Below are 21,489 nucleotides of genomic sequence, written 5' to 3' on the forward strand. Positions count from 1 at the left end.
CTGCTCCTCCGCCCCCCCCCCCAGGTGGAGGAGGTGGAGAGGGAGATCATCAAGCAGGAGGAGAACGTGGACCCGGACTACTGGGAGAAGCTGCTTCGCCACCACTACGAGCAGCAGCAGGAGGACCTGGCCAGCAAGCTGGGCAAGGGCAAGAGGAACCGCAAGCCCGTCAACTACAACGACGCAACGCAGGAGGACCAAGGTACCGCCGGGGGCGGGGCCAGGGGGAGGGGCGGGGTTAGGGGCGGGGCCTGGGTAGGGCAGAGTTTAGCCTGGGATTGTGGGACACAGTGTACGATATTGTCATATGGGTGAAAAACCGTAATGAACTCTAAAATTGAGAAAGAAACGTCCACTCGTCCTCTAATTGGATAAACTAAATGGAAATCTGGAAATATATATATTTTTACAATCCAAATGTTCGATGTTTGACCAAGGGGACTTTTATTCTGGCGAGTCAGTGCAGTGAAGGATCCTGGGAGTTGAAGTCTTGTAGAAGTGAATGGGCCCAGCCTGTTGACGGACCAGCCTACCGTGTGCTGTTTCAGAGTGGCATGCTGGTGTTTCAGATAACCAGTCCGAGTACTCAGTGGGCTCTGAGGAAGAGGACGAAGACTTCGACGAGAGACCCGAAGGTGAGCAGAAGAGCAGATTGTTCAAAGGCAACGTTATTTGTGTGCGTGTTCAGAAACAGACATAAACAGCTATACAGTATATTTATATCAGCTATATATTTAGAATAATCATTAATAGGAACAATGAGAAAATATCATTAAGTTATTCATGAAAAGATTATTGTTTACCATTTCAATTAAATAATGACGATTAAATAATTTATTATTCTACTCTTCTTGATGAATTCAGGATGCCTAAATTTTGTATAATTGGCAATTATTATAGACACACACAGAGAAGCACACAGAGAAGCACACACAGAAACACACACACACACACACCTGCTCACCGATGTGTTTGTGTTCAGGCCGCAGGAGGTCCGGACGGCAGCTCAGGAATGACAAGGACAAGCCCCTCCCTCCCCTCCTGGCCAGAGTAGGAGGGAACCTGGAGGTACGCAGCTCCTCCGGACCCCCTGGAACTCCTCCTCCTGATGATGAACCTCCTCCTCATCCTCCTCCTCATCCTCCTCCTCCTCCTCCTCATCCTCCTCCTCATCCTCCTTCTGCTCCTTCGGCTCCTTGCCAATTTGATCTCTACGTTTTTAGTACAGGGTGCAGAGAGAAAACATGCACTGGAAAATAACTCCTAGTATTATTACTCATTCAATTATATAATACACTATACAGTGGTATAATATTAATGATTATATTCATAATGATTTAGGATTTTTTTATTGAATATTTCCATCTTCATAACTTTATCATTTTGCTGAATAAGACTTCTCGAGTCCCTAACGAGACAATGATGATAGCTGTACTATAAACCCTCGATTCAGTGATATTCCCCATTGATCAGAACATCCAAGCTGTACTTCCTGTGCAAATACTTCCTGTCCCTCGCGGTGTGACGAGGCCTGTGATGTCACTTCCTGTGATGTCATGTCCTGTGGAGTCACGTCCTGCGGTGTGTTGTGGCGTGCAGGTCCTGGGCTTCAACACGCGGCAGAGGAAGGCCTTCCTGAACGCGGTGATGCGCTGGGGCATGCCGGCCCAGGACGCCTTCTCCTGCCAGTGGCTGGTCAGGGACCTCCGCGGGAAGAGCGAGAAGGAGTTCAGGTGAGGCGGGCGCCATGGCAACGCAGCTGGCATTTTCACCTTTTGAAACACGCATGGTATAGATGTTTAGAAATCTGAAAATAACCGTTTTATTTTGTTTTTAAACTTTATTAACTTTATATGATAATCTTTGCCTCAATGCGGGCCTTGTGTGACTTCCAGCAGTAGAACTCCAGGTGTAGAGGGGGAAAAATCATTTTGTTCTTCTGAAGGTGGTTTATTGGTCTCGCCGCTCCTGTGTGACTTCCAGTGGTGGGAAGTTCCAGGTGTTGAGATGTTTTGCTGCTCAGACCCTGCAGTAAGTCGCCAGTCGGTAGTTTTATTGGTTCGACGTCGCCCTCGGTTTCTCTCCAGGCCTTATTAGTCAGAGCAGATGGTTGGACTGGGGGGCTTTTACTTTGTAAACCCCGACGTTCCATCTCTACTTGTTGTCTTCCTCTCTCTTCTGTCAGTCCTCTTACCCTCCGTCTCTCGGCCCGATTGTTCTCTCCCTGTCCTCTCTCCCTCCCTCCGTCCCTCTCCTCCCTCTCCCTCCCTCTCCTCCCTCTCCCTCCCTCCTCCCCCCTCCTCCCTCTCCCTCCCTCCCCCTCCCTCTCCTTCCGCCCCCCTCCCTCCCTCTCCCCCTCCCTCTCCTCCCTCCCCTCCTCCCCTCCTCCCTCCCCCCTGACCTCTCCTCCCTCTCCCTCCCTCCTCCCTCCCTCCTCCCCCCTCCTCCCCCTCCCTCCTCCCCCCTCCCCCTCCTCCTCCCCTCCTCCCTCTCCCTCCCTCCCTCTCCCTCCCTCCTCCCCTCTCCCCCTCCCTCTCCTCCCCCTCCCTCCCTCCTCCCCCCTCCTCCCCCTCCCTCCTCCCCCCTCCCCCTCCTCCTCCCCTCCTCCCTCCCTCTCCTCCCCCTCCCTCCCTCCCCAGGGCGTACGTCTCCCTCTTCATGCGCCACCTCTGTGAGCCGGTTGCCGACGGCTCGGAGACGTTCGCCGACGGCGTGCCGAGGGAGGGGCTCTGCCGGCAGCCCGTCCTGACGCGCATCGGGGTCATGTCCCTGGTGAAGAAGAAGGTCAGGACCCCCGTCACACTAAGCACGCACTCACACACACGCACGCACACGCAAACACTCACTCACTCACTCACTCACTAACTCACTCACTCTCTCACTTACTCACTCACTCTCTCACTTACTCACTCACTCTCTCACTTACTCACTCACTCTCACATAAACACACACACACACACACACACACACACACACACACACACACACACACACACACAGGCGGCTACATACTGTAAAAAACTGAACATGTGTTCAGAGCCAGAGCCAGAGTTTGGCTGCCACCTGCAGGTTAAGAGGAGAACATGAACCTGTTCAACCCATGTGGAGAAATCAAAATTAATGTTGCTTGAAATTACACATTCCCAAGTATAACAGACTAGAAGGACTGATAGCCAGTTCCAGCTTCTGACACTGGTGTGTGAGTGCTCATGTCCCTCTGTGTGTGTGTGTCTGCTTTGTTTGTGTGCGTGTGTCTGTGTGTGCGTGTGTGTGTACGTGCGTGCGTGCGTACGTGGCTGTGCGTGTGTATGTGTGTCCGCATTTTTGTGTGTGCGCGTGTGTTTCTGTATGTATGTGTGTGTGTGGGTGTGCGTGTGTTGGTGCGTACGTGTGTGTCTGCATGTATATGTGTGTGCGTGCGTGTGCGTGTGTCAGATCCAGGAGTTTGAACACATCAACGGGAGATGGAGCCTCCCTGAGCTCCGGCCGGAGGTGGAGAAGGTAGACAAGCTGCTGTCCAGTGGCTCCTCCCCCAACGCCAAGACGGCCACGCCCACCCCCGACGCAAGCTTCAGCAACACGCCCTGTACCTCCGAACCAGGTGCACACACACACTTAGACACACACACTTACACACACACTCAGGGTCACACCAGCAGGGGGCACTCTATGTAAGGAACTGCACAAGTGTGTGTATCTATCTCCGTGGGTCTGCACATGTGTGTGTGTGTGTGTGTGTGTGTGTATGTGCATGCATGCTTGTTTGTGTGAGTGTGTATTTGTATCTGAGTGTGTATGTGTGTGTGTGTGTGTGTGTTTGTGTGTCTGCCAATATGTGTGTGTATATGTGTGGGTATATCTATGCTTATGCGTGTGTTTGTGTGCGTGCGCGCGTGTGTGTATGTGCATGCGTGCGTGACGGCGCCCTCTTCCTCCACCCAGCCACACCTGCACCAGCTGAGAAGCCGGAGAAGATGAAAGATGGGGAGAAGGAGGAGGAGAAGGAGGAGGGAGCTGGACCCCCGACGGAGCAGGAGAGGGGGGAGGAGAGGGGGGAGGAGAGGGAGACGGACGCCAAGCAGAGAGCGGGAGGAGAGGACGATAAGGAGGTACCCTGATAAAGATGTTTCGGTGCTAAAGGGAGCTCGGTTCCACTGCTCGAATTGGAATTCACACCACTCAGAACTAAGCTGCATTCCTATTTATGGTTTGGTCTACATCATCGCTGAGAGAGTCCGTATCTAAATCCTGCTCTTTAACAACCATGCATCATGGAAAGCACGGGAGTCTCAACTTTCAATGTGCAATGCACGTCTTTTGCTTGATTTGTGTTGTCCATCCCTTAAAAACAGACGTTATCCATCCCAGGAAGAAACACTAAATTAGTTCACGGCAGCGCTCTGTCCGCTCAGAGCCTCATGACCCAGATCCCTGACTCCGAGAGCTGCTGGGCGGCCCTGGCCCTCCTTCTTTTCTGCCACATTATTTTTAGTTGCTCCCATTTAGGTTTTTAGTGTGCGTTGATGTCTCCTCTCGTTTGTAACTCTGCGACATGTTCAAAGCAAAGGTTTCGTACTTTACATTCAGGTCATTTAGCAAACGCCCTTATCCAAAGCGACAATAAGTCCATTTGTCAGAAGCAAGAGAAACAACTATATATCTGTCGGTACTGTTAGGATGTTCATAGAACCAAGGGCCAAGCACTGACAATCACTAGGGGAACCCATTCCCCGTATACAACACAGACAGCTAGGATAAGTCGCTACACCATGCTAGGTACTGTTTCTAAGGCGTGTTCCCCGGTCGCTCAGCCCTCCAGCGCCTCCCAGGAGGACAAGGCCCCGGAACCCTCTCCCTCCTCCAGGGGCGAGAGCGAGACGAAGGAGCCGAGGGAGGAGGAGGAGGAGGAGGAGCGGGGGCAGGAGGCCGCGGAGGCCAAGGAGGTGGAGGCCGTGCAGGAGAAGGAGGAGGAGACGCAGGAGGAGAGCAAGGAGGAGACAAAGCGAACGTCCCCCGCTCTCAAAGATGAGAGGCCAGGTAGAGAGAGTTGATTCATCACAAGCAAGGGAATTCACCGTCGTTTGTGTTAGTTTATGTATGTTTGTTTTTTCGTGCAGATGGGGACCAAGTGGCCGAGGTGAGCGAGAGGAAAGAGGAGGCCCCCAGTCCCACAGAAGACAAGGGGCCCAGGGAGAAGAGTGAGGAGACGGATATGAAGAGAGGTCAGTGTAAATGTCTCTCTGCCTCGCTCTCTCGCTCTCTCTCTCTCTCTCTGCCTCTCTCTCTCTCCCTCTCTCTCTCTCTCTTTCTCTCTCTCTTTCTCTCTGCCTCTCTCTGTCTCTCTCTCTGTCTGCCTCTCTCTCTCTCTCTCTCTCTGTCTCTCTCTCTGTCTGTCAACAATCTCTCTCTCTCTCTTTCTCTAAGGTCTGCAGATACCATGGTATGAATACTGAATACATGAATTCAAGTTCCAGTTTTTGGGAAAGTGGTAGAAAGTGGTAGTTCTAACCCCAAGTCTGTTTTGTATTCCTGAATCATTAACATCTTTAAGAGAGAAACCGCGAAGCAGAGACACGTCTCTGGTCAGATATCTCCCTGACTGGCGCTAACTGAAACGCGCGTTATGTCTCCACTACTACAGATCAGGTCAAAGGTGAACGGGATGTGGGGAAGGAGCTCAAGGAGAGAGCCAGGGAAGAGGTTGCCCGGGGCAACGGGAAGCTGTACACAGAGCGACCTCGCTTCATGTTTAACATCGCAGATGGCGGCTTCACTGGTACGTGGAGCCAAAACAACTCTGGGAGACACACGCCAAACTGTATGACACTGAATGCTACTCTTCACTCTTTATTACTGACCTGTTAGCCTCTCCAACGGCCGCTAGCTTCCTTCACATCTGGCACTTTAACAACCCCTGACAGCCTCTCCACTCGTTAGCTTCCCCATAGACCGTAGCCCTGTTAGCCCTCGATAGCCCATTGACCTGTTAGCCTTTTAGCTTCCCGAACAACTGCTGGCCGTTTAGCCTCCCCGACAACTTTTAGCCTGTTAGCTTCCCCCACACCTGTTAGCCTGTTAGCTTCCAAAACACCTTGTAGCCTGTTAGCTTCCCCAACACCTGTTAGCCTGTTAGCTTCCCAAACACCTGTTAGCCTGTTAGCTTCCCCAACACCTGTTAGCCTGTAGCTTCCCCAACACCTGTTAGCCTGTTAGCTTCCTTAACACCTTTCAGCCTATAAGCTTCCCCAACTTTAGCCTGTTAGCTTCCCCCACACCGTTTAACGTGTTAGCTTTCCCAAGGGAGCGTATCTATGTTCCCCGGGTCCTATGTTCCCGGGTCCTATGTTCCCCGCTTTGTATGTGACCGGGGAACATAGGACCCTGTGAGCAAATCTTTTTGTCGTAGGATGGTAGGGGCAAGTACCGCCTTTTTCGCCTCTGATTCGCCTGTGATTGGTTAGAATGTCTCTCCTCCGATTGGTTATGGTTAGGGTTAGGTTTAGGGTTAACCCTCACCCTAACCCTAACCCTAACCCTATCCATTACCCTCAACCTGACCCTAACCCTTTGCACTCGGGGAACATAGGACCTGGGGAACATAGGGATGACCCCCTTCCCCAACACCTGTTAGCCTGTAAGCTTCCTTAACACCTTTTAGCCTATAAGCTTCCCCAACTTTAGCCTGTTAGCTTCCCCCACACCGTTTAACGTGTTAGCTTCCCCAACGCCAGTTAGCCTGTTGGCTTCCCCAACACCAGTTAGCCTGTTGGCTTCCCCAACACTGGTTAGCCTGTAAGCTTCCCTAACACCCGTTGGCCAGTCAGCACCCCCACCAACGGTTGGTGTCTCCCCCCCCCCACAGAGCTGCACACCCTGTGGCAGAACGAGGAGCGGGCCGCGCTCTCCTCGGGGAAGATGAACGAGATCTGGCACCGCCGCCACGACTTCTGGCTGCTGGCGGGGATCGTGCTGTATCCTTGACGACTGGTTGCCCCGGCGATGACCCCCCCTTCTCCCCTCCCCTGCTGAGATTATGTTGCGTAACGGACAGGAGGGGTGGGTAGGTGTCATGAATCAACAAGTGCGAAGCATAAACTGCCGTGACCCCATCCAGAGAGGCGTCCAAGGCCGTGTCTGTCTGCCTTTTAATTAGTGTTTACCAGATAGCCCATAGATCCTGGATGGCTCTCGTTATCCCCAGGAACCGTCGCGATTATGGGATGCCTCGCAAATTCGTATCCATTGTTTGGACTTGGCAGTGTTCAGGGCAGTCCTAAACATATCCACCACAAAAACAAAATGCAGCATTTCTGCTGAAACAATTTGATCTGCTCTGAGTACTTTCTCCGTTCCTCGTCCAAGTCGCTCGGGCCCCAGACCGACGGAAGTTTTCCGCTTGTATTCTCAATTCCTGAAATACTTAAAGTCAATCCATGCCTAAGACCCAATATATATCAGCATTCTCAGATGTAGAAGCCCTTGGAAGCTGCTGGAAGTTTCCGACTGTTGTGAATGCTTTTTTTTTGTTTTTGTCAGGGTTAGCCGTAATTCAACAGATCAGAGCATTTGTTCAGCAATCAGAAAAGCAGCTGGGTCGATTCCCGGGCTAAGGAGAGCTCGTCTCTGTTCTAGCAGACTGAGTGAGACGTCTCACCCCTAACTGACCGTCCTCAAGGGAGGTTCGTGAGGGTGAACATATGAACGGTTGGGCTCCTCTCCTTTAAGAGATGATAGAGTTTAATACTCTATAAAACAGTCTATTACCCTTTTCCAGACCCTCATTGTTAAGATAAACCCTAAAACAACGTACTTGAGGTGAAAAGTGATGCCGTGATTTACATCGTAGTGCTGGGGACTGATGCTGGTCCAAATCTCCACTCTAAAGCAGAACGTTTTCAAACTGGGATAATATGGAATCAGATTGCACTTTATGGGTTAAACACATGCGTGCTATAATTGCTACTAGGCGGTTTCTGGTTACACGCTAGCGTCAATCAAACATTCTGGCTACACCCCGAAGCTGACTAGCAAGCAGATACAGTGAAGGTTTGAGCATAAAAAAATATATATATATATATATCCCCTAAATGAGAAATTAAAAGTATAGGCAGATGCTATTTAAAAAATGAGAATAGTGGGCGGGAACGAGGTCAAGCAGGATGTCTAGCTTTCCTTCAAAGTTAAAGCGGTATAACGATGGAGGAACAGTCCGGGTTATGACACTGAACCGCGTGCGGCCCTTGACCGAAACCACGGCAGCCACGGCTACGCTCGGTGGCAGGACATACAGAACGACCCGCAGTTCGCCATCGTCAACGAGCCCTTCAAGTCCCAGGCCAACAAGGGCAACTTCCTGGAGATGAAGAACAAGTTCCTGGCGCGGCGCTTCAAGGTAAGAGCGCACGCCGACTACTGCTCCAACGAATCCCGCCGCTACTGGTCACACGGTTGTCATTTCCTGGTTTGACCAAACACAAAGGAACCTTAAATATCACTGTGGATATCATAACAACATGAACCAAATGCTAGCTAGCTGCGTGAGTTTCCCACCCTGAACCAGAGAGATCAAAACAAAATACCTGATTTTGCTCATTGGATAAACTAACCAACAGAAAACAAACGGCCAAATCAGCTGCCGAGGTTTTCGCTTCGAAACGACAAACCAGCGTCTCCAATCGCCACTGTAAGAATATGGGGAGCATATTTTGACACTGCAGTATAACGTCTATAGTGGAGATCTCAGGGGTACAGTATGTGTACTTTACACCAATAGTACACCGCGGATCAATAGTGGTGTCATGCGCATGCGCAGAACCACTAGGTAGCAAAATCTGTTCTGCAGATATGTGCAGAACAGCGCCGTCCCCTGGCCCCCCGTGGAGGTCTGCCGGCCGGGGGCGGTCGCCGCTGGCCCTTCGTATTGAGGGGGCGGTAGTGCTGAGCTCTGCGCTTGTGAAACCTCTCATCCTGTTTTGGACCGTGCTCACATGGTCTTGATCATGCCCCTCAACATCCTCATTTGTCTTAGCCTTACTCAGCCGGTCAGACCCCTTGGCTCAGCACTTCCAGACCTGTTGTCCGATTGGATAGTAGGGAGAGATTCGCAACGATTGGGGGGTTTGACCCCCAGCCAAGAGGTTGTGGGTTCACACGTTTTAATGTCCGCGATCCTGACCTGTCTGCCCCCCCTTTAGCAATCAGGATTCTAGCCTTACCTGCTCAGCTACTTTACTACGCTTTAATTCCTATATGTTAAACATCTCTCTTCATTTCTTCTTTGAATTAATTCCATTTTTCATTTATTAAATCAATTTGATCGGTTCTTCAGTTTTATCTTTAGTTTGAATGCATGGTAAACAATGATGCCACTGGATAATGTTGCTTGAGGTAACTACAACTAGTCTCTCTGCCAGAGCCCACCTGTCCACATGTGAACAGCGTTGGTTCAGTTTGTTATGTAACACAAGGGGGCCGCTTTGAAAACCACACGCAGCAGACTTCACACACCCGGGCCTAGCGCACACACACACACACACAGACACACTCACACTCAAACACACAAACTCACACTCACGCTCACACACACACACACACACACGCACACGCACACACACACACACACTCCTCTCCGCTGGAATCCTGCTCAGAAGCCTTGTGCTGGCAGCACCGGTAACACCGTTACGCCGCAGCCAAACAAAACAACATGATTACATTACTGAGAACCAGCTGGACCCGGCTAATACGAGATAATGGCGGAGTGATTAAGTTATGGCTTAACCAAGAGGGAGCTGTGCTCGAATGAAAGGGAGAGGAGAAGGAAGGGGGAGACGAAGAAATGTCTGGCCCCTGAAGGTACACAACAAAGTAAACAACTGCAGAGAGCCTTGACGTGAGACCTGCTGAGGCTCTCCTCTGGTTGTTGCTCTCTCTCCATTACGCACTCGCTCTGTCTCTCGCACACACACACACACCACCGCACGCACGCGCGCAAGTTCACACACTCGAGCACACGCACGCACATACAAACACACGCACACCTTCTAACAAAGTCAGGTTATTGTCTTTTAGGGTAATGATACACGTAAATCGACCCTGCGCCGCCTGTGGCCCTGTACTGGTTATTGCTCGTCTCTGATTGGCTCGGATGACCGACAAACAAGCGATGGCCCTGGTCTGAACCGCCGCAGCGGTAACGGTGATAAGCGAGCCGAGTATCTTTGGAGGTAATTGTGATAAGCGAGCGTTCTGTGGGGTCGCCTGAGGCTAGTGCTCATGAAGTTTGGTTACATTGGACAGAAGCTGCCTGTTCGCTTTTGGAAAGTCACCATGTGTTATTGTTCACGGGTCTACCATGCACATACACACAAACACACAGACACAAAGGCGCACATACATGCACATACATACACACACCCGCACTCACACACAAATACACAAACAAACATACACACACCGACACGTAGCTACACACACAAACACGTACATACACATACAAATACAAAAACGCATACAAACACATTCACATGCACACACATGGACGCACACGAACACGTGCACACACACCCACACATACACACACGCACACACACATACATACAGAAAAACAAACACATATACAAACACACAGCGTTGTGCGAACATGCATGAACACACTCTCTATGGCGTCCCTGTCAACACGGCAGACGGCTGGAGGCCAAACCCGCCGGCCTCTGAACCCCCCCGCCCCCTCGCCCACCGTGCACGGAGACGTTGTTGGCACGCCGCCCAACAGCAGTCTAACTCTCGTCCCGCGGCGCCGACCTTCACCGATACGCCCAGAGGGCGGCCGCTTGGAGCGCCGGGCTCAGACCCTGGACATAAACGACCCAGGACTTATGGGATTTACCGCCTTTGTTTTGCAGCGTATCAACAACATTATATAGACTGGTGCAGGTTGGGTAGCCTGGTCCGACTCTCGTACTTCATTTCATTTGTACAGGGAGTCTTGACCCACTCAATGGACAAACGTTAACTCACTTGAAGGCGGGTGTCTGCTGAAGTTTAAAACTATTGGATCTGCCCACTGCCACTCTGGATCTGCCACAACCAATCGCTAACGTTTGGCCGGGAATCACGTTGCGCGCAGGCTCAACAAACCAATCACCGTGCGTGAAGATGTCCGTCAACGAGAGCTGACTTCAACGTCGTTCATCTCAGCCGCTCCCTCTGTTCGCTGATTGGATTCAGAAAATTTAGACGGGGAAAACCCCACTAACATACCGCAGACCCAGACCTAGCACTGAAGGGAAATTCAAATTGAGCTGAAGTAGCCAGGCTAGTTTGGAGTGGCTATGGGTATTCACGGGACTGGCACACACACATGGTCACCTTAAAGCTCTCCATTCCCACCACGCACTCATGCCCGCATGCTACTGTCTGTAGTGTGTTAGCTCGGTCACTTTTGGACAGGGAGTCAAAGGACACACAACTAGACACACGCACACACTAACCCAGCCCGTCACAGCCTCCTCCTCCCTCTGCCTTACAATCATGCTAGCATGATAACCTTGTTAGCACATTCTCCGTTGGACGTTCTCCAACTTCACGTGTCTTCCACTGCACACTCACACACAGAGTCCGCCCACCCCACCACCACCTCGCAGTCCCCTCGTGCTAACATGCTAATGTGCTAACAGGCTAACGTGCTAGCACACTAATGTGCTTATGTGTTAACATGCCAACGGGCTAATGTACTAATATGCTAACGTGCTAATAGGCTAAAATGCTAACGTGCTAACATGTTAACGTGTCAACATGCCAACGTGCTGAAATGCTTACGTGCTTATAGGCAAAAATGCTAACGTGCTAACATGTTAACGTGTCAACATGCCAAAGTGCTGAAATGCTTACGTGCTTATAAGCAAAAATGCTAACGTGCTAACATGTTAACGTGTCAACATGCCAAAGTGCTGAAATGCTAACATGCTTGTAGGCAAAAATGCTAACATGTTAACGTGTCAACATGTCAACGTGCTAACATGTTAACGTGCTCACATGCTAACGTGCTAACATGTTAACGTGTCAACAGGCCAACGTGCTAGCATGTCAACATGCCAACGTGCTAACATGTTAACATGCTCACATGCTAACGTGCTAACATGTCAACGTGTCAACATGCCAACGTGCTAGCATGTCAACATGCCAACGTGCTAACATGTTAACGTGCTCACATGCTTACGTGCTAACATGTCAACGTGTCAACATGCCAACGTGCTAGCATGTCAACATGCCAACGTGCTAACATGTTAACGTGCTCACATGCTAACGTGCTAACATGTCAACATGCCAACGTGCTAGCATGTCAACGTGTCAACATGCCAACGTGCTAGCATGTCAACGTGTCAACATGCCAACGTGCTAGCATGTCAACGTGTCAACATGCCAACGTGCCAGCATGTTAACGTGCTAACGTGCCGTGTGTCCGTGTGCCCCAGCTCCTGGAGCAGGCCCTGGTGATCGAGGAGCAGCTGCGGCGGGCGGCCTACCTCAACATGAGCCAGGACCCGGGCCACCCCGCCATGGCGCTGAACGCCCGCTTCACCGAGGTGGAGTGTCTGGCAGAGGCCCACCAGCACCTCAGCAAGGAGTCGCTGGCCGGCAACAAGCCCGCCAACGCAGTGCTGCACAAAGGTGGGTGTGTGTGTGTGTGTGTGTGTGTGTGTGTGTGTGTGTGTGTGTGTGTGTGTGTGTGTGTGTGTGTGTGAGTTGTCGAATAGGTGGGGGATAGAGTGGTGTATGTGATGGCGTAAGGGTTGGGGAGGTATTTGTGTTGGTGTGTGTGTGTGTGTGTGTGTGCAAGTGTTTGTGTTCTGTATGTGTGTGTGTGTGTGCTGGGTTGGCGTTAGTGTTGGGGGGGTCTTTGATATGTGTGTTTGTGTGTATAGATAGTGGTTGACAGTTTGTATGTGTGTGTGTTGGTGCTGCCGTGTTGGTTTGTGTGTGTGGCTGTAAGAGTGGGGGGGAGGGGTGTGTATGTGATGGATTGTTTGTGTGTGTGTTTGTTGGTGTATTTAGTGTGTGCATGTTGCTGCGTGCAAGTAGTTGCTGTGTGTGTGTGTGTGTGTGTGTGTGTCCGTTGCAGTAGTGGTTGGAGGAGGCTTCTGAAGCTGTGTACAGGGTGGAGGGAGGGATGATCCAGGAATGGAGGAGATGCAGAGAGGTGTGTGTGTTTGTGTGTTTCTTGGTTTCTGCGTGGGATGTATTTGTGTTTCTTTTACTTATCTATTATTTCATTTTATTGTATTACAATGTTTATATGTCAAGCACTTTGAGTCTGCCTTGTGTATGAAAAGTGCTACATAAATAAAGTTGCCTTGCCTTTGTTTGGTCGGGGAGTACAGGCTTTGTGTATGTGTGTGTATTTGTGTGTGTCTGTGTGTGTGTGTATCTTTGTATCTGTGTGTGTGTATATATCTGTGTGTGCGTGTGTGTGTATTTGTGTGTGTGTGTGTGTGTGTCTCGGGGGGCTGTTCCGTTTGTACAAGCCTGGACACAGAATCAGACTCATGCCAGTTTGATAACCAATACACACTCTTCACGCACAACACCCACACACACAAATAGATACACACTATTCAGGCAGAACCCACACACCCACACGCACATGTATTGCTCAAGCGGAGGAGATTTATTAAAGGTGAAGGGGTCCATATCGCGATGCAGAGGGGCTTCAGCGCCCAGCTCCCATGGCAGGCTGCCGTACCCCATGTGTGTGGGTTTCGGGGCGCTGCTGAGAAAGGGCAGAGTCGATATAGAGTAGAAGAGCAAGGCGCTGGCGCGAGCTATGACATCTAGATCAGGATCTCATACCTCTCTCTGAGAGAGAGAGGGAGAGAGGGAGAGACAGAGAGAGAGAGAGAGAGACAGAGAGAGAGACAGAGACAGAGAGAGAGAGAGAGGGAGGGGGAGAGAGAGAGGGACATGGGTGAATGACCGGGTTAAATCAAGACAAACATGCTTGCATATACACACCCACACACATACACAAACACTTACACACATGCTTACACACACACTTAGACATACACACACACACACAGTGCGAGCGCCAGAGGAAGTTACTCATCGACACCCCCATCACCTACCTCTCTCCTGACCTTGCGTTAAATTAAAAAACATTAAATAAACAGATCTTTTTTCTGGAATTGGGGGGGGGCGGGGTGTATTTGTATAAGTCTGGCAGGGGCCTCAGTTTCACAGAAATGTGTGCAGATTAGTTTACACGCTGGGGAAAAACGATAGCGCAGTGAAACGTCTCGCTGATCGCCGCCTGGTTGGCAAGTCTGTCCGTGTCCAGGTGTGGGAGAGAGAGTGTGTGTGTGTGTGTGCGTGTGTGTGTGTGCGTGTGCGTGTTTGTGTGTGTGTGCCCGTGCGTGCGTGTGTGTGTGTGGGTCTCTGTGTGTGTGCATATGTGTTAGAGCGCGTGTGTGTTAGAGCGTGTGTGTGTGAGAGAGCGTGTGTGTGCGAGAGAGTGTGTGTGTGCGTGTCCCTGGTGGGGTTCATGTCAAGACGAGCGTGGAGGCTGCCAGCTCCTGGGAGGGGAGGGGTCAGCTCCCAGGAGGGGGTTGTGTTTAAATATACTCTCCTCATACTTCCCATGGTGCTCAGTGCGGACCACAGGGCCCAGACTGATGGGGGCTGCAGCCGGGTCTGGTACCCCCACAATGTCTGTGCCCCCCAAACGTCTGCTACCCCCAGAACGTCTGGTGGTCCGGTGGTTTGGTGGTGGTCGTCCTTGTTGTTGTGGTCGCCGTAGTGCCTCCGGGCCAGCGATGGATCCCCTACTCACGACTTTCTACTTCTTTTGAGTTCTGGCTTGAGAAGCCGCAAAGAATAATAATAAACGGAAAAACAACAAACAATCACAAATACGTTCGCCGAGGGATGTGAGCGATGTTTGGCACGCCGACGCTCATTTGTCAGCGGGATTTTCTGTCATTTTTGCGTTTTTTTTTTACCCAATGGAAAATAGAAAGGACATGAACCGTTAGTGTTGATGGACGTGAACCGCTGAATATTCCCATGATGCGTTGCTTTCCCTCGCAATCGCTGACCTTAACCTTAACCAAGCTTAACCAGCTCTGATTAAGGGTCAATAAGTACAGTTGTCTGAAGAGAGAGAAGCAACACTATAACGCTGTCGGTACAATAAGGATGTTCATAGAACCAACTGCAAAAAACGAACAATCACTAGGATAACCCGTTACCGTAAACAACTGAGACAGCTAGGATAAAACGCTACTACTGGCCGGGTTTCTGTTCCGTTGCAAGCTTCCAGATCCCCTCCTCAAGCCACACACACACACACACACACACACACACACACACACACACACACACACACACACACACACACACACACACACACACACACACACACACACACACCTCACCCAGATCAGCTTTGTGCGGTTTGTGTGCCGGCTGTGGCTGACGGAGTCTTGTGTTGTTGTTGTGTTGTTGTTGTGGTGTCAGTGCTGAACCAGTTGGAGGAGCTGCTGAGCGACATGAAGGCGGACGTGACGCGGCTGCCGGCCACGCTGTCCCGGGTCCCGCCCATCGCCGCCCGCCTCCAGATGTCTGAGAGGAGCATCCTCAGCCGGCTGGCCAGCAAGGGCCACGAGACGCACAGCCCGGCGGTACGGGACGCATACGCACGCACGCACACACACACACACGCGCACACACATAATATATACACACACGCACACAGTATACACACACACAAGCACGCACGCAGGCACACACACGCACACACACACACAATAGATACACACGCACACAGTATACACACACGCACGCACGCACGCACGCCGAACTCACACACACACCCACACACACGCACAATATACACACACGCACACAGTATACACACACACGCACACCGTATACACATACACGCATGCACGCACGCACGCATGCACACACAAATGAACACACACGGACACAAACACACACACACACACATGGACACACACAGACACACACACACACATGCACACAATATACACACACACACATGCACACAATATACACACACGCACACAGTATACACATACACACACACACGCACGCATGCACACACACATGAACACGCACACACGGAGACAAACACACACATACACACGTGGACACAAACACACACACACACAGACACACACCCACCTCTTGTTGGGAGACCTTGAAGTGATCCAGAGTGCAGATGTCACGCTCAGATGTAACGGAAACCTGACGAATCAGCAAATAAATAAAAATAGAATTCATTTGTCGTTTTATCAGCAGTATAGCTTTACTTTGAAATGGATCGTTTTGGAATGGAATGTGGAAAAATAGACTTTGTTATATATATTTTATTATGTTCCTCTTTTCTCAATATAATCGCATAATCTCAAAGCCGTAGCATTCTTCTCGCGGTTCGTCAGAACAAAACGATTAGATTGAGGATAAAACCAACCAACGCGCCCCACGCCAAACCCCATTTCTGGCTTCGTGCACCTCCAGTAACTCTCTGGACTGCCGGGATCTCCAGAGAACACAGAATGCGTGTGTGTTGCGTGTGATTAGTCCACAAGTCACGGCGGGAGGGACGTATTTCTGATTTAATATCGCAGTGGGATTTCTGATTTCCCGTTTCCATGGAGACTGCGCTGGTCGTTACTGACCTACCGTTCAGGGCCTGGAAGCGCACTGACTATGAAACAAGGCTGATCCTCCATAACTGATGCATTCACAACAAAACAATGGGAGGTCAGAGGTCAGAGGTCAACGTTGTCGTCTCCCCCTTGCGGTGCAGCCCATGGCCCCTGGACCCTACGGCACACCTCACAACTACGGGGGGCCCTTCGGCCCTGGGCCCCCCAGCTCCCTGCATCTGGTGGGGGCCAACTACAGCCAGATGCCCCCTGGGTCCTTCATATCAGGTGAGTCCCCCCCACCGACTCCATGCTGTGTGTGTTACGGTTTATCTTTGTGTGTGTGTTACGGTTTATCTTTAACGTTGTGTGGCGTGCAACATAGCAAAACTAGTGTGGTGTACAGAGTAGGTATTGGTGGTGTATGTGTAGGGTGGTGTAGTGCAGTGTAAGGTGGATGTATTGGTGGTGTATGTGTAGGGTGGTGTAGTGCAGTGTAAGGTGGATGTATTGGTGGTGTATGTGTAGGGTGGTGTAGTGCAGTGTAAGGTGGATGTACTGGTGGTGTATGTGTAGGGTGGTGTAGTGCACTGTAAGGTGGATGTATTGGTGGTGTATGTGTAGGGTGGTGTAGTGCACTGTAAGGTGGATGTATTGGTGGTGTATGTGTAGGGTGGTGTAGTGCAGTGTAAGGTGGATGTATTGGTGGTGTATGTGTAGGGTGGTGTAGTGCAGTGTAAGGTGGATGTATTGGTGGTGTATGTGTAGGGTGGTGTAGTGCAGTGTAAGGTGGATGTATTGGTGGTGTATGTGTAGGGTGGTGTAGTGCAGTGTAAGGTGGATGCATTGGTGGTGTACCATGGATGGTGAAACCTCTACACAACTACTCTGGATAGAGTAACTAACAGTTAGCATAGCCCTGGGTGAGACCTAACCCACCGCTAACGTTGAGTCTGTGACCCTAAACCCGTCTGCCACTACTGGGAAGACTGCATTTATCGGATGCATTTCCCAAGAAGCAGCTTTTGCGATTAAATCTCCAAAGCGATTACGCATCTGTGATATAGGCATTGCCTTAACGTTGCCGTATCTAAATCAACCTGATAGCATCTCAACCGCACGCCGTGTGTGCGTGTGTGCGTTTGTGTGTCTGCCTGCCAAACATTCTGAAAAAGAGTCGGTTCCAGCCACGAATAACTCTAAATACATAAAGTTTAACCTCTATCACATAGGCCCGCTTGGACCTGAGGGATGGGGCCCTGATTTGCTTTGGCAGCTTCCCCTGATGATGGACAGAAGCAGCCATTATTGAGCTGCTATTTTAGGTTGTACCCCCACAGAACCCCCTCTTTATATGGTCATGTGCTCTTGGACGCATTGTTCGGCCCAAGAAATGAAGCTTGTTTGGGTTTATCTGAGGGAGAGCTTACCCGGGCAGAACCGGCAGGGAGGGCTAGGGGGAGGGAGGGAGGGAAGGAGGGAGAGAGAAGGGGAGGGGCGGGAGAGGGAGACGGAGAGAGGGGGAGAGGAAGAGAAATAATTAGAGAGAGAAGGAGAAAGAAGGCGAGAGAAGGAGAAAGAGGGAGGTAGAGAGAGAGAGGCTAATGTTTCCATGGGCCTGCGCTGAAACCCAGCCTCTGAAGCGTTCTCTCTGGCACAGCGTTGCTGTATCGTAACCCAAGCCTCCGTTATTGGGACGGCGTCGACTTAACCCCACTTTTAAAGGTGCAGCGTTAGAGTTACCTGCTACCGCCTCAGACCGGTTTGTCAACCCCCCTCTTCCTCTCCCGGTCGGTGCTCGAGGGGCGACGGGGGGAAGCAATCACGACTCAACGCTCGCACGGTCGTCCACTCGCTCGGAAAACTCTTGACCATCCATATCTGGAAAGCCATCTGTGGGGGACTGTGATGTGGGCGCCCGGGACACCTGAAATAGACATTCCCCGCGCAGGGCTCTGCATCAGGGCTATATTAAGGTGTTCTACATCCCTGCACATGTCTAGCCCCACGGCCACAAAGCCCCAACTCAGCAATAATGGAGCATTGTGCAACCGTAACCCGGCACCCTGGAGTGCACTCAAATATGTCTCTGCGCTTTCCTCTTATTTTAGTTCGCTTTTTTCCCGTTTCGGGACCAGTGTTTACGTTCCCTGAGTACAAACCCCACCGGGTGGGTGTTTTTTTTTGTGTGTTTTTTTATGACTTATTAAGCTAAGTGCTTTTTAATTAAAATCTTATAAGCAAAACAGAAAACTCTCACTTTCTTTTTCTCCATCTCTCTCTCTCTCTCCGTCTCTCTCTCTCTCTCTCTCTCTCTCTCCGTCTCTCTCTGTCTCTCTCCGTCTCTCTCTCTCCGTCTCTCTCTCTCTCTCTCTCTCTCTCTCTCTCTCTCTGTCCCTCTCCGTCTCTGTCTCTCTCTCTCTCTCTCTCTCTGGGTCTGGTTCGTCCCAGTGTGCGCTTCGCTTCTCTCCGTCTCCATGTGCTTGCCAGACCAGTGCTGCTGATCCAGGAGCTTGTGTGTGTGTGTGTGTGTGTGTGTGTGTGTTCGTGTGTGTCTCGTGTGTCAAAGGTACGGAGATAGCAGAGATGTGGCGGAGATATCAGGCCAGAACCTGATATCCCCTGCTGGTCTCTCCCTCCCCCCTGAGCACTGGTCTCTCCTCAGCTCTGTGACCCGTGCTCGCTACATCTTGATTTATGTAATTGTAGACCGAGACATCTGTCAAAGGCATTGCTCTGGACGAGAGAGAGAGAGAGAGAGAGAGAGAGAGAGAGAGAGAGAGAGAGAGAGAGAGAGAGAGAAGGCAGGCAGAACGAGAGGGAGCCTGAAAATGTCATTATGTCAAGTCTGTCTGTCTGTGTCTGGCCCGTGCCAAGAGAACATTGCAGAGCACCAGGACTCTGCACCAAAAGGTATTTCAAGAGGCCCCAGAGAGAGAGAGAGAGAGAGAGAGAGAGAGAGAGAGAGAGAGAGATGAAGAGAGAGAGAGGGAGAGGGGGAAAGAGAGAGATTAAGGGAGATGAAGCAAGAGAGAGAGAGATATGGAGAGAGATGAAGAGAGACGGAGGAGGAGAGAGAGAGAGAGAGAGAGAGATGGAGAGAGGGTGAAAGCGAGAGAGAGATTAAGAGAAATGGAGGGAGCGAAAGAGGGAGAGCTAGAGGGAGAAGCAGAGAGAGACGAAGGGAGATGGAGAGAGATGGAGGGAGATGGAGAGAGAGATGAAGAGAGAGAAAGAGAGATGGAGAGAGAGGGAGATGGAGAAGGATGGAGAGAGGGAGAGATGGAGAGAGAGGGAGATGGAGAAGGATGGAGAGATGGAGAGAGAGGGAGATGGAGAAGGATGGACAGAGAGAGAGAGATGGAGGGAGATGGAGAGAGACATGAAGAGAGGTGGAGGGAGAGCTACAGAGAGAAGGAGCCCCAGATGTCTCGGCTGCAGAGCGTGTTGTGACTGGTGTCCTGGCGGGTGAAGGCTCAGACGGACCGGGTGCCGTGTGTGTGTGTGTGTGTGTGTGTGTGTGTGTGTGGGGGGGGGGGGGGGGTCAGAAATAGTTGTGTTTCTTGGTGGGTGCTGCTGCCGTGCTGCAGCTCCGCGGTCTGATTGGCCGGCAGCCGCGGCGGTGCTGCTGGCAGGACGGCAGCACGCAGCGGCTGTGGCCCTGATTGGGGTCACGGTCGGGACCGCTGACCCCCGCATTTAGACCGGCCCTCAGAGGGGAAAATATGAAGAGAGAGAGACCAGATGAGAGAGAGAGAGAACAGATGAGAGAGACAGAACAAATGAGAGAGAGAACAATTGAGAGAGAGAGAACAGATGAGAGAGAGAACAGATGAGAGAGAGAGACCAGATGAGAGAGAGCGAGACCAAATGAGAGAGAGAGAACAGATGAGAGAGAGAACAGATGAGAGAGAGAGACCAGATGAGAGAGAGAACAGATGAGAGAGAGAACAAAGGAGAGAGAACAGATGAGAGAGAACAGATGAGAGAGAGAGAGAACAAATGAGAGAAGGAGAGGGAGAGAGTCTTGCTTTAAAAAACGTTGCTTCCCAAAAATAGCCAAGGCTCTTCTCTCGCCGTGCCGCATGCACACAGACTCACCGCGGACCGGCCCCTGGGAGCCGCGGTGAGCCGAGGGCCCCTGGGAGCCGCGGTGAGCCGAGGGCCCCTGGGAGCCACGGGGAGCCGAGGGCCCCCACTGGTCGCACCCTGAAGAGCGAGACGCCTCCGCCAGGGGAGCGCAGCGGACGGAGCTATGGACAGGACGGCCTCCCAAAGAGAGACCGCACGGCACCAGCCCCGCCCACACGTTGAGCAAGGCACTGAAACCGCCACTTACCTCCTCCGGGGGGGGGGGGGGGGGGGGGGCATCGGGGGGGGGGGGCTGACGGATGTCATCAGGACTTGGGAGGGAGGGGGCTCAAAGGTTCATAACCGATCCGACCCCACCAGCACCACCAGCACCACCACCACCCCCGTCACCGAGCCGCCTCCTCAGTCTGCCGCTCTTCTGGCCCCCCCCCCCCCCCCCCCACAGAAGCTGATGCCACGGCGGGGGTCGACGAGGGACCCCCCCACCGGCCCCGCCCCCAGCCTGGCGCCCGTCGGGCTGGCCCGGCGTCGACGATGCTGTTGCCGTGACGACGGCGGGCGCCGGCGCCGGCGTGCCAGAAGACGAAGGAGCACGACGTGATGCAGCGGCAGCGCGTGGTCGACCTCTGGAAGGACGGCAAGTCGGAGGGCGCCATCGGCCTGGAGCTCAGGATGCCCAAGTCCCACGGTGCACAGCATCATCGTCAAGTACCGCCCTCAGCAACAC

At 51.8% G+C, this 21,489-nt stretch overlaps 1 protein-coding gene across 1 annotated transcript in view; it reads left to right on the forward strand.

Annotated features, from left to right (window-relative positions):
• The window catches only part of chd3 (chromodomain helicase DNA binding protein 3), a 31,850-nt gene that overhangs the window by 7,337 nt on the left and 3,024 nt on the right, over nt 1-21,489 (forward strand). Inside the window, exons 9-23 of the mRNA XM_079757690.1 lie at nt 25-202; nt 549-635; nt 983-1,068; nt 1,600-1,733; nt 2,640-2,784; nt 3,436-3,601; nt 3,943-4,109; nt 4,812-5,037; nt 5,118-5,222; nt 5,642-5,776; nt 6,863-6,971; nt 8,260-8,392; nt 12,474-12,669; nt 15,514-15,677; nt 16,832-16,958. Coding sequence (XP_079613816.1) covers nt 25-202; nt 549-635; nt 983-1,068; nt 1,600-1,733; nt 2,640-2,784; nt 3,436-3,601; nt 3,943-4,109; nt 4,812-5,037; nt 5,118-5,222; nt 5,642-5,776; nt 6,863-6,971; nt 8,260-8,392; nt 12,474-12,669; nt 15,514-15,677; nt 16,832-16,958 — 2,158 coding nt within the window. The remainder of the gene's footprint in view (nt 1-24; nt 203-548; nt 636-982; nt 1,069-1,599; nt 1,734-2,639; nt 2,785-3,435; nt 3,602-3,942; nt 4,110-4,811; nt 5,038-5,117; nt 5,223-5,641; nt 5,777-6,862; nt 6,972-8,259; nt 8,393-12,473; nt 12,670-15,513; nt 15,678-16,831; nt 16,959-21,489) is intronic.

Source organism: Pollachius pollachius (assembly GCF_949987615.1).
Source record: "Pollachius pollachius genome assembly, chromosome: 20".
Taxonomy (NCBI): domain Eukaryota; kingdom Metazoa; phylum Chordata; class Actinopteri; order Gadiformes; family Gadidae; genus Pollachius; species Pollachius pollachius.